This window comes from Echinops telfairi, unplaced genomic scaffold, assembly GCF_000313985.2.
Source record: "Echinops telfairi isolate 266 unplaced genomic scaffold, ASM31398v2 ScPeMD7_7473;HRSCAF=8511, whole genome shotgun sequence".
Lineage (NCBI taxonomy): Eukaryota > Metazoa > Chordata > Mammalia > Afrosoricida > Tenrecidae > Echinops > Echinops telfairi.
This window is the reverse complement of record NW_022111377.1, coordinates 12809707-12822767: the sequence shown is the minus strand read 5'-3', so window position 1 is coordinate 12822767 and position 13061 is coordinate 12809707. Positions and strand designations below refer to the sequence as shown.

Genomic DNA, 13061 nt, shown 5'->3' with positions numbered 1-13061 from the left:
TGCCTGGGACTATTGAGCACTTGAAATATAGAGGGTGAATGGAACTATTCAATTTTAATGTAAGTTTAATCATTTACATTTAAACAGACACAGGTGCGAGAAGCTGCTGGAGCAGGCACACCTGTTAGCACGGAGGCTCCCTAAGCCGGCAAACTTAGAGTTGTAGCTGTGGTTGTCATGTGCCAGCCAGTTGTTGAGTGTGACTGCACAACAAGGCATCAGGTTTCAAGGCTCTAATCATTATGGAAATAGGTCATCAGGTCTTTCTCCCACAGGGATTCTGGGTAGGTTCAAACTGCCAACTTTCGGTTAGCCGTTAAGTCCTAGGACTCCTTTGGGTCTCCAGCCTGCTGCCATCGACACGGAATGGACTCATAGTGATCCTACAGGGTGGAGCAATACTGCCCCCTGGAGTTTCCAAACCTTTAAATCTTTACAGGAACATCCAGCCTCATCTTTCTAAAGGCTTTTGATGTCGACGCTGTTGATCTGGGGCCACAGTTTGAGAACCACGAAACTCGCTGTCTCAGAATTGCCAACCAATTGCCAACCAGTTCTTAAGTCGAAGAAGTTGTTGCTTCATCATGCTCACATGATGGTTTCTGGGTTTTTGGTTATGTTTTCTTTTTAATTAAAATATTTTATTGAGATAATTGTAGCTTCACCTGCAATTGCAGGAAAAAATAGAAAGAGACCAAACTTACTGCCAGCATATCTCCTACCCAGTTTCCCCCGGTGGTAACATCTTGCAGAATCATAGTGCACTCTTGTAATCAGGATATTAACAGGGATACAGATCACCAACCGGACTCTTAATTTGCCCAGTTTTTTTAATGTTATTGTATTCATACTTATGTGCATGGCCGGGCACACACGTACTTAGTGTTATTCACTTTTCTCACCCGTATACGCTTGCTGTACCTTGAGTTGCTAACCAGCAGTTTGAAACTACCAGCCCTTCTCCAGGAGAAGGATGCGGCTGTGCTTGCCCATATAGAATGACAGTCATAGAAGCCCACGAGGGCAGTTCTACCCTGGCCTACAGGGTCACTGTGAACCAGAATCAACTCGATGGTGCTGAGTCTGGTTCTGGTTTATACGTTTGCCTATCTACCACCCAGGTCATGATACAGACCTGTTTCATCACAAGGGAATGAGTGCCTACCCTTTAACAGGTTATCTAACAGGGCTCTTCAAGTAGATTCAAAATATTTACCAAGTCATCTACATTTTTAGCTGATTGCGTAGGTTGCCAATGTATTGGTTTGGTGTTCCATCAAGTAGGTTCCAACCCATAGTGATTCTTGGCACAACAGGAAACGCTGCATGGTGCGGTGCCATCCTCACGATTGTTCCTGTGCCTGAGCCCACTGTTGTAGCCACTGTGTCCATCCATCTCCGTGAGGGCCTTCCTCTTTTCCTGCCCCTCCACCTCACCCAGCATGATGTCCTTGACCAGACACTGGTCTCTCCTGACATGTCCAGAGTATGCACCATGGAGTCTTGCTGTCCTTTCCTCGAAGGAGCACTCTGGCCATACTTCTCCAAGAGAGATGGGTCTTTTGATTGAGTAGCCCATAGTATCTTCAATATTCTTTCCCAGCACTGCAACTCAAATGCATCATTTCTTCTGACTTCCTTACTCAGTGTCCAACTAGCACATGCAAATGAGGCAATGGACAGTAGCGAGGCTTGGGTCAGGTGTACCTTAGTCCTCGAAGTAACACCCTTCCTTTCAGCAGTGTAGTGTGGACAGGATAAGGAATGCCAACAAATTTTATAGGACAGCCTTGCTGACTCTTGAAAAAAGAGCAAGCACACATTGCTGGGACGAGAGAGAGAAAAACTCCACGGTATAACTTCTCTGGCCTTTTTTCACCACCGCAATTTTCAAGTTTCTTCAAACTCCCTCATAACGAGGCTCTGTCATTGTCCTGGGTCCTTTGAGACAATTTATCAAGCTATCCCTTTGGAATGCCCTCAAAATCTGTTGCTATAACCTTCTGACGTCTCTGCTTTGAATTTAACGGACCCAGTTAACCCCCTCGGAAGCCACTCTTGGTTGGACTTTGGGTTTGTTTGTTTTTAAAGGCAACCTAAGAAGAATTTCAAATGAAATAAATAAAACTAAACTCACTGTCACTGCGTGGATGCTAACTCATAGCAGCCCTCTAGGACAGGGGCGAGCCGCCCCTCTGCCCTGCTGAGGCTGGCACTCCACGTGCAAACAGAAAGCACTGTCTTTCTGCAACGGAGCAGCTGCTGGTTTCAAACTGCTGACCTTTCCACGATTAGCCCCAAGTGTACTCTCTGCACCACCAGGGTCCCTCCCATCAGAACTTAGACAAGTATGTTATTGAGCGAACTGATCGACAACCGTACATCGATCAAAGAAATAGGTTTAAACACACTTTGTTTGGAATAAACCTATGCCTGTGTGAACTGGAACCTCCGTGGCTGGACTGTTTGACATAGCCTTGTATATTCATGACGTATATACGTCATGTTTTCATGGTCTGTGTTTGTTAGATTTCCCTCATGCAATAGGATAAGAAGCGTTTTTTGTTTCCAAGAAGAGGTTTTGTAGAAATGGAATATATTCTTTAAAAGTCTGATGTGTTTATAGTGTAAACAACTGGGCTTGGAGATGTCTTTTTTTTAAAGTTTTTAAACTAAGAATTCACTTGTTAAAAAGCAGCCATCGGACCAGTCATTTAACCAGATTCATCTTGAGTGACTCTGAGTCCTTACGAGTTTCCAAGAAACCTTCCCATTTCATCGAGATTGGTCATTTTATCTGAGTAGATCTGCACTATCCTTCTGTCCATGGCGTCTGTTATTTTACTCTTGTATTCATGACACTGGTCATTCGGGTTCATTTTCTCAGAACATCTAGCTGGAAGTTTATCAAATTTGTTCATCTCTTCAGAGAATCCTCTTTGGGTTTCATTGGATTTTTTTTTTCTGTACTAATTTTTTTGCTTTCAATTTCATTGATGTCCGCTCTTTCTTTTCTTCTGGCTGTTTTCAATTTACTTTGTTCTTCTAGTTTCTTAAGACTTGATTATCGACATCAGACATATCTTCTTTTCACTTGATCTATTTTCTATAGCGGTAGGATTTTTTTTTCTCCCCTGGTGGCTTTAAAACATTTTTCTCAAAAAAAAAACAAAAACATTTTTCTCTCCCAATAAGATGATTATTACAAAAAAAAGTTCCAATCAAAAATAAATAAAAATACTAGTTGATCCTTAAAAGAAAGAACTGTCAAAGCTTATTAAATATTGGTTGAATTAATTAATAGAAAGAGTGTTTTCTCTCACACTCTCTTTTCATTGTCTCCATTTCAGTAGGCATCCTAGGTGTACAAATGGACAGGTGCTCAGCACAAGCTGAGAGGTTGGCAGCTGGCACATCCTACAGAGGCCCCAAAAATCCTGGCACGGTCTGACAACGGAGCAGTTCTCCTCTGCCACACACAGGGCCATCCTGTGTCACCACCAACTGGCCAACAATGAGGAACGGCCACACGTTCTTAGTGGTTTGGTTGCCAAGTGGCTGGGCAAGGAATTCCGTGGCTTTTTATATTTGAGGATCACACCGCTTCTTGAATCTGTGCTGTTTTATCTCTTGCCAACATTTGCCAAGTTTTCAGCTACGGTTTCCTCAGATAAATGACCAGTCCCCACGCTTTGTCTAGTCCTCTGGTACTTCAGTGGCACATATGGATAAACGTTGTGGGATCGATCTTTCTACAGATGCCTGGACTTCTCTCTTGGTATCCCCCACCCCACCCCAAGGCTTTTGCTACCAGTTGTTTCAATTGAATCGTTTTGATTGCTCTATCTTTCATGTTGCTGGACCTTTCCTTCTGTTGTCGCCATTCTGCTGCTCAGTGCACCATCCACTGGTGCTTGTCTCTCATGAAAACGATCAGTTTTTATTTTAGTTTATTTTTAAAAATCATTTTTGGGGGGCTCGTACAACTCTTATCACAGCCCATCCATACATCCATTGTGTCAAGCACATTTATACATTTGTTGTCATCATCATTTTCAAAACATTTGCTTTCTACTTGAGCCCTTGGTATCAGCTCATTCCCCCCTCTCCCCGCTCCCCCCCATGAACCCTTGATAATTTATAAATTATTATTATTTTGTCATATGTTACACTGCCCAACATCTCCCTTCACCCACTTTTCTGTTCTTCGTCCCCCAGGGAAGAGGTTATAGGTAGATCCTTGTAATCGGTTCCCCCTTTCTACTCCACCTTCCCTCCACCCTCCCAGTATTGCCACTCTCAGCACTGGTCCTGAAGGGATCATCCACCTTGAATTCCCTGTGTTTTCAGTTCCTATCTGTACCAGTGTACATCCTCTGGTCTAGCCAGGTCTGTAAGGTAGAATTGGGATCATGATAGTTGGGGGAAGAAGCATTTAAGAACTAGAGGAAAGTTGTATGTTTCATTGTTGCTATCTGCACCCTAAGTGGCTCCTCTCCTCCCCGCAACCCTTCACTAAGGGGGTGTCCAGTTGCCTAAAGATGGGCTTTGGGTCTCCACTCACCCTCATTTACAATGATGTGATTTTTTGTTCTTTGATGCTTGATACCTGATCCCTTCAACACCTGGTGATCACACAGCCTGGTGTGCTTCTTCCATGTGGGCTTTGTTGCTTCTGAGCTAGATGGCCCCTTGTTTATCTTCAAGCCTTTAAGACCTGGACGCTATCTCTTTTGATAACTGGGCACCATCAGCTTTTTTCAACACATTTGCTTATGCACACATGTGTCTTCAGTGATCATATTGTCTTCAGGAAGGTGGGTACCCACTGATATTTTTTGTTTTTGATGCCTGATACCTGGTCCTGAAAACTTTCAGTTTTAAGATATGCTTCTTCCTTCCTTCTTCCTCACATTTCCTCTGACTTTCCTTTCATTACTGTGTGCTCTGGGGACCCCATGTGTGTCAGAGTTGGGAGGGTTTTGTATGGTTGAACTGTCCGAAGTAAATCAACAGGCAAAAAGCTGCAAAGCACCCTTGGCTGGACTCCCATCTCTAGTCTCTCGGTGAGCAGCCCCGGGTTCACCAGGTGCACCACCCAAAGGCTCCTTCTCTTTATGACCCACAAACATAGGATCACTCAGACACATTTTTTAATAGCCGTAAATTACGGTCCTTATCAGCTAATTGCAACATCTGTGTCATTTGGGTTTTGACATTTGCTAACCAGCTCCCCATACATGAGTACAGATTTTCCCGTTACTTCATTCTGTGACTCATTTTGAATTGACCTGTGAAACCTTTGAACAACATGTTATTAGAGTCAAGACCTGGCTTAAAATCCTACACAGACTGTCTCTTCCCCATGAAGCAAAAGCTCGAAGAGAAAGGGCACATTTTGGCTTTCATTTCTATATTCGCAGAACTCAGAAGAATGCCTTGAGCAAATGAATAAATGCCTAAAACTCTATACAGTTCCCAAATGCCTTAAAGAAGAAAGCGCCAAACTCCTTGCCCTGCCTACCTCGGAATCGTCTACCTCCATTTTTGTTTTTTTAAGCCATGCATTGCAATCAAAGTGAAACATCTGTGTTTTCAAAAGCTACTTCTTTCTTCTATTTGCTTATCATCTCTCTACCCCTTCCCTTTTGTCTTGACTAAATCCTATTAGGCATCACTCAGCCTAGTTGCTTAATGAAAGAAGGCTTTCATGAAAACCCACAGCATTAGCTACCCAACTCGTATGGTCTCTTTGGCAACTAGTTCACACTCACATTGTTCATCACCCTTTGCTCGAATGGGCTGTTACGGTATTTATTTCATGGCTACAATGTGTTCCTTCCGAACAGGGACTTCATCTCATTTATCTTTTTACTCTCAGACTTTAGCATGATAGTTAATATCTAATAGATAATAATATATATGGCTTGGGAGAATCACTTAACAATACTATGTGTAGTCAGCAGTTAAAAGCAGCCTTAAGCAATCTAAACAAATCTGGCAGGCTATTGATTCAACCGATTAGTCTAAACCACTTCCATGAGTAAGCTTCATCTCTGAAATGAGCTTCTGGTACCAATTCCTGTACGCATCACGGACAACGTGGAAAGGAACGATAAAGAAATGAAATCACTTACTGCAAGATTAATAAAGCATCACCCCCGCCCAGTATATTTCTAAATCTACGCTACTGAAGTGTAGTCAATGGAGGACTGTTAGCTGGGACACAAAACTGAGCTTATGCAGTAGCACAATCATTATGGCATAATATTTATCTTATTTTTTTCTATAATTTATCATCATTTTTCTGGCTAAACTCAAAAGTCTATGTTAAAAACCAGCCTCCCAAACAATTTATATATTTAAGAGAAAACCACAAAGAATGAACTAAGATCAAGTAGTCCTCAGAAAATTCTCTTTATATGAACAGTATGGAAACGATCCAGTAAGTTACTGTGTAATTGTAATGATTCGCTTAAACTTCTAACCTTATTCCCAAGCCCACACCAAAGAAATAAAAGAGCTGCTATACAGTCTCCTTTGAGAAAATTAGGACATTCATAAGCAATATGCAAAACGCACACCTTAAACAGAGTAACTAAAACCCCTACCATGAATATTTATAAATAAAATGAGATTCTTGATGATCAATCTTATGCAGTACTGAGTATGGTTTAACTATTTACATAATTCAGGTATTAAGGGATTTAAGATGATAATAGCCATCATTTACAAAATGTCTTTGATGTTTCAATAAGTCTACGGAGTACTTACTTTTTTTTTTAAGAAGAGACTGGGTCTTAAGGTTACTTGCTCACAGTAACACTAGTGAAAAGCAGGCGTCTCTCTAATTTAACTTAAATAGAGGAAACCAGAGTAGACCAAGCTTTTTACAACCTGGTCCCGGCACTGTGGCTCCAGCAAAGAACGTGGGGAGAGCAAGGGCCGGTTAGCTCTCAGTGATGTCACCATCGACATTCACAAGTGCACCCATGGCCTGGGCATCAAAGAAGCGTGCCCCTTGGGCACTTAAGGAGCTTCAAAAACGTGCCATGAAGGATATGGGAACTCCAGATGTACATCAGGAAATCGACACCAGGCTTAACAAAGCTGTCTGGGCCAAAGGTACCAGGAACATCCCCTCCTGTATCTGCCTACGGTTGTCCAGGAAACCTAATGAGGATGAAGCTTCACCAAACAAGCTCTACACAGTGGTTACCAGTGTGCCTGTCACCACTTTCAAAAACCTGAAAACTAGGGGCTGATGATCTAATGAAGGTTATAAAACTTAAAAAAAAAAATAGACACCAAAGATTCTAACAGTGAAAACAAACCACAACCCAAACATTAATGCTGACAGCGTGCAGAATTTTTCACTGTGAACTCTCATAACAAGTCTATCCATACCATGAAATCACTTAGACTGTAGCTGTAGTTATTGGCACGGTGTCCGTTCTTTCTATGCCCTGGGACACATGGAATTATCATCTAATTAGATCACTTCCTCATCCACAGGAGTCCAGTCTTTGAAATGACATAAGCGTATCAGCATCACACAGACTTACCTAAGCTTGACCTTGTGTTGGACCGTTCTATGATTGCGTGCTTACTTGGATTGTTTAATACTGAGCGTTTGGCAAGTGAGATGTCAGCGGTGACCCTGGTGATAGATATCCTGTTGAGAGACAAAGCAGCAGAAGACACTGCGGTTATTCATTTAAGGAGAGGAAAGAAGCACACCGTGGCCACTGTCTCCCATGGGAAACGGCCAGGGCGCGTGATTCTTGTTGATCATGCACTTACCATACTCCCAGGCTGCATGACAAGGACCAGGCATGCACTAAGTCCTTCTCTTGGGCTATCTCATTAAATAATTTTTAAAAACTCAAAGGGGGCTTGCAGCTTACATCCCACTATTGCTGATGAAAAAAACCCGAGTCATGAGTAGGTTATGTACAGGTGTGCTCAGGAGATGGTACAGGTGGTATGGTGGTGGCAAAGTGATGAAGTGCTTCCAGCCAATCACAAAGGTCCACTTTGGCTTCCCTAAAGATTTTCAAAACTCACTGCCTTCTAGTCAATTCCAACTCAGTGACCCTATAGGGCAGGACAGGACTGGGCCTGTGGGTGTCGGAGACTGTAATCCGGTCTTTAAGCCTCTGGAGGTTTCAAACAACTGCCATACCAGGTTGGCAGCTCACCATGTAATGTAACCTATCCTATCAGGCCGATTCCAGTCTGTCCTATAGGGTTGCTGTGTATTAGAAGTAGCTCCAATGGGTTTATTTGTTAGATAGAGGGAAATCCCCAGGGCTTGCTAGCCTTTGTGAAATGTCCCCCCCCAAAAAAGATCTAAAGAAATAATTGGGGGGGGGCAGAGTTTACAGGAACCTTGAAATTGCATAGAATCTGTTAACCATAAACATCTTGTAACATACACCTAGTTTAGAGTTTAGTTTATACAAAGAATCTAACTTTACCCAAAGTTGTCTGGTTTTCACTTTGGTTTCCTAGGTAACTCTGGAGTTTAATGAGTATCAGACCTTCTATTGGGCAAATGAATGATGAGGGGGCAGGCTTGGCCATAGAGACCACTACTAATGTGATGTCAGCTGATCTCAGAAAAGTGGGACCAAGCTCAATCCATCATGTTAAAATTAACCAATGGTTATTTTCTACTCTACTTCTTCCCTAAAGTCAACAATAGGCCTAGAGGGCGACCCGCCTGCATTTCAGATCTGAGAGGTCGGCTTCTGAGCATACTGAGCAACGGCTCAAACAAACCTTACGCAGTCATCAGTCTGCTTCAGTGATTTTTCTACACCTTCCTTGTACCCTTTCCAGGGAAACCTGTGGATGGACTGTTTTATGACAGTGTCAACCAGGCATGAGAGAGCCTTGGGATCCAAGAAAAAAGGATCTCCCACCCAAAAGGAGGGGCAAAGAAACCTCAGAACAATGGCCTGGATGTCCCAGATTGGCAAATGTGCACCCTACACAGAGGGACATGGTCCCGGCTAGAGCAGTTCGCAGATCTGGCAGGTGAAGCGAAGTTGGGAGATTGCCTGATGAATGTGAATGTGTCATGTGGAGATTTGGAATTTTAGACATGAAGGAGATCTTGGGGCTGAAATAGTGACGCATATGTAAAAAATGAAACCAATTTAGAACATACAATGATAGATGTGCTTTACACAATTGATCTATGTATTGTGATGAATTGTATGAGCCCCAATAAATTGATTAAAAAAAAAAAAGAACATATAATGATCTCATGAAGCTCACCAAGAAAACACACAAACACACACACATCATCATCCACAGTAGCAGTAGCAGCCTGCAGTATGACATGATTCATTTGAATATGACTTACATCATGGTTGTACTAAATACCAATTCCGCCAAAATTATTATTTTTACCGTTAGGATACTGCAGGATGAGCTATATGCAAGACTGTGTATGGGGGAGAAAGGGAGAAAACATGTGAAATAACTAGATAGTCTTCATGATAATTACTCAGGAGATAGTGCCTACACTGAGAAATCGAGCTGTAAATCTAACACACGATGTACAGACAGAGTAAATAGCAAAAGACACAGGCAGAGTGGGAAAAAGTTTACTATGGAGAGAACAAGGCACTAGGTAAAGTATGCAAAGGTGCTACTGGCTTTACATCTGCGTGCACAGCCGGGCTCCACCAGCCTCTTCCTTGTTTAGCTTTCTGTGGTGTGTGAAGTGGCCGTGCTCCGAACGGGTAGGCCAATCTGTGCATACGGTTCCTACTTAGCCATACTTCAGTGCAAGAGACTTGGCTGCTACACCAATGGTTGGGAGTTCAAGTGCCATGGTTGGTTTCTGTACCGACTGGTGGCCTTGGAAGCGGTGTGGGGACGTTCTCCTCCATCAGAATCCACCCACTGATGGTGGGTTTGGATTTTCCATGGGAGAAAGAGCTGGGCGCCTTGTCAGCGATTAAAAAACTGCATGTGCAGCCAGGGAAGGTGATTGCGACAATTTATCAGACGTTGGTTTCCAAGTGAGGGCATCACATGAAAGGACAAGAGGGGGGTTTCTGTAAATGGGACATTCATAACCTGGGGACTGCCTGCACCCGGGATGCCTCTAAGCCGCAGACCTTGGACACGCTTGGAGCCTGAGTCCAGGGGGGCGTTTCGGTGTAGAGTCCTGGTTTACACTGGTCATAGGAAATCAGAAACATGCTCGGAGAAGGTTTTAAAGTGACAGGGCCCCAGGTCCCACCCCAGGGCCTTGGTTTCCATCATTCAAGGAGAAGCTATAAGCCCAGGGATCTGCTCTAAAGCAGCACAGGTGCTTCTAAGAATGTATCCAGGGTCGAAAAGTCCCCATTTCAAAAGTCTGCTCACACCTAGTGACTTTCCCACATAAGACCTGACTTTGTTTTCCCTGGATGATTGATTTGTAATCAGATCTTCTCACCGAAGACAGGCAGAAACCCTTGTCAGCGGGGACAAACCCCTACAATTCAGCACGCATTGCCGCGGAGTCCCTGGCATGGAAAACAGAACTCAGCCCAGATGCGGCCTTCCCCCCTCTGGCCCCGTTTCCTTGTTAAGCTCCCCGTCATTGTCCTACAAGGCGCACCTGAAGATGACTTTGTTTCCCTGACACAATTCCTTGGGGTGCATCCAATCTTAAATGGGCTGCTCTATTTCACGTAACAGAGAGAGGGTAGTGACCTGCACACAGCTATTTAACAGGCTGCAGCAGGGCTCTGCCCACTTCGCCAGGCTCTCCTAAACAAACTGAACTGGGTTTCAGAACAGGAAAGGATTGCTTGAAAGCTTTAGGTGATCCAAAACCTTCCTATCACCAGCATTTCATTTCATACTTTCTCCATCCTGGGCTTATAAAAATTGGGGAGAAAGTTATTGAATAGATGACTAAAATGTAATCCAATCCCCCTCCCCTCGGGGGTTACTGAAACCCAAGAGCAAACCATCCCTTCCAAAATTACTTGTATACGCATACACCTGATGTCTTTGATGAATCTATCTACCTTTTAATTAATGGGGTTTGGTAGTGCCAGTGATTCATGAGTGTAGCAGCTCACTGAAGAAGGTGTGAGGGTCTAAGTCCAGCCAGAGGCACTTTGGAGAAAGGTCTGGCAGTCGACTTCTGAAAAGGCAACCACGAACACTCGATGGCGCAGCTACGCACACACAGGGGGTCACCAGAATCCGATTCTACTTGAAGGCAACGGCTTTGCTCGTTTGGGGTCCTACCCTTTTGGCTTGCCCAAAGCAAAGCATTTCATGATTCCGTCGGTCTTTCCATGCGTTAAAAAGTTCCCTTTTTACGGAAATCCAACCTTACCCCGATTACTTCCTCTGAGGAGGGCATTTAATTGGTGATCAGAGGCCTAGAATGTCAAATCCGGGCTCCGTGATTGAAGTTAAGCTAAGGCAGGCCCATTAATAAAACCATATGGAAATAACTTCTGGCCAGAAGCAATAGATTGATACAACCTTCAGGTATTTTGTTTATTTGTTTCTAAAATGAAATCAATCTGGATGGCTGATATTTGAAAGTATGGGTCCAAGATACACCCTCTGACTGGAATCTATCATCCAAATTCAAAACTTCATCAGGTTCAAACAGACGCGCTAAGTCAGGAAATTCCATCCCCGTTCCCCCTCTTTGGCGTTAGGAAGGGCAGGGGTTTCGCTCAGCCATGGGAACACAGTGCTTGCTCTAGCAGAATTTTTGGTGTGTGTGCGTGCATGTAGACAGTTCCAGACTGTGATCAGTGGCAGAGCCAAGAACACGGGAAAGCTACACGGGGCAGATCAGAGGAATGCTTTTCATACGTGGCCAGTGACTGATAGCCTTGGACTAAACCAAAAACTATGTTTCCTGGCACAAATTTAAAAAAATAAAATCCCAGAAGTCATGGAACACAAAAGGCTAATTAGGAGCATTTGGTGAGGCAGACTTTGATTATGAAGTCTTCCTGTACCTTGGACAAACCATTTCTGGTTTCTTCTTTCGCATTTGTCCTGCTCTACAAGTTCCCTTCCTGGCCTTACCTCCCGCTGCTCAAAGGCAACATACAGTAGAACTGGTTATAGGAGTACACACGGTCAGCAAGCAAGTGCTATGCTCAGAAACCTAAAAGAACACTGACATCTACCTACATGATTTGTTGTACTTGTTAGGAAATGCAGAAATAGACAGTAGCCCCCTTTGTTCCCAGGTCCCCTCAACACTACTCTTAGTTTAAGTCTTTCAGTGTATACCATAGCCTCTTAAGGAGCTTACATGTTACAAGGAGACAGCTTTAGTAATATAGGAGCGGGTTTAACTATTATTACTGCTGCTCTGGACTGTGGTCTAGGCAGTTTGGACCCATGCAGACACGAGAGTAGACTCATTCCATACGCCATTCAAGGTTGTGACCTCGTGGAAGCAATGTGTCAGGCCTGAGGGTGCATTTAGAATGGCAACTTTTCCGTTAGTTGTTGAGGGAATAATGATCTGTGCTATCTAAGGATCATAATCATTACTGTGCTTCATTATTGATTAAAGGCTGCCTTTCAGATGTTCCACAACAGCCTAGGCCTTTTGTTTCTCTTCCCTCCTGACTGTGTGAGACACAGGAAATATAGGCATATAGACTATGGTCCATAAGTATGTGTTGAAGCAGGTTGGGAGCAGGGCAGGTGGGAGATGACAAGGGTTCGGTTTGGCTCATCAACATGATCTATTAGATCTGACCCTGGCTTTCTGACTAACAACTCCCCATCAGCTTCCTTGTGATGTCAACACCTTGATGACATCACACACTATGCCCTGAGAAGTCAGTGTTAATCACACCTTGCTTTCTAAGACCTATTCCTTGACATTTGCATGTCAACTCGACCTGGCATTTACTTGTTTATGTCTCACTTCTAGAGGCTGGACTTGTGGTGTGGATGTGAGCTCCTCAGAGACAGTCTCTGTCTTCCATGTCTCTGCACTTCTCTAGCAGAGTTCCACAGGAAGCATTCATTCAGCAACCATCCATTCATTTCTCCTATTT

The 13061-nt window shown here is 43.6% G+C and overlaps 1 protein-coding gene across 5 annotated transcripts in view; it reads right to left on the bottom strand.

The window, feature by feature from the left end:
* Positions 1–13061, bottom strand: part of CACNB2 (calcium voltage-gated channel auxiliary subunit beta 2) — a 277727-nt gene that overhangs the window by 9439 nt on the left and 255227 nt on the right. For all 5 annotated transcript variants that reach the window (XM_045285602.1, XM_045285603.1, XM_045285601.1 and 2 more), the window contains exon 9: positions 7566–7675. In XM_045285602.1, the coding sequence (XP_045141537.1) occupies positions 7566–7675 (110 nt within the window). The remainder of the gene's footprint in view (positions 1–7565; positions 7676–13061) is intronic.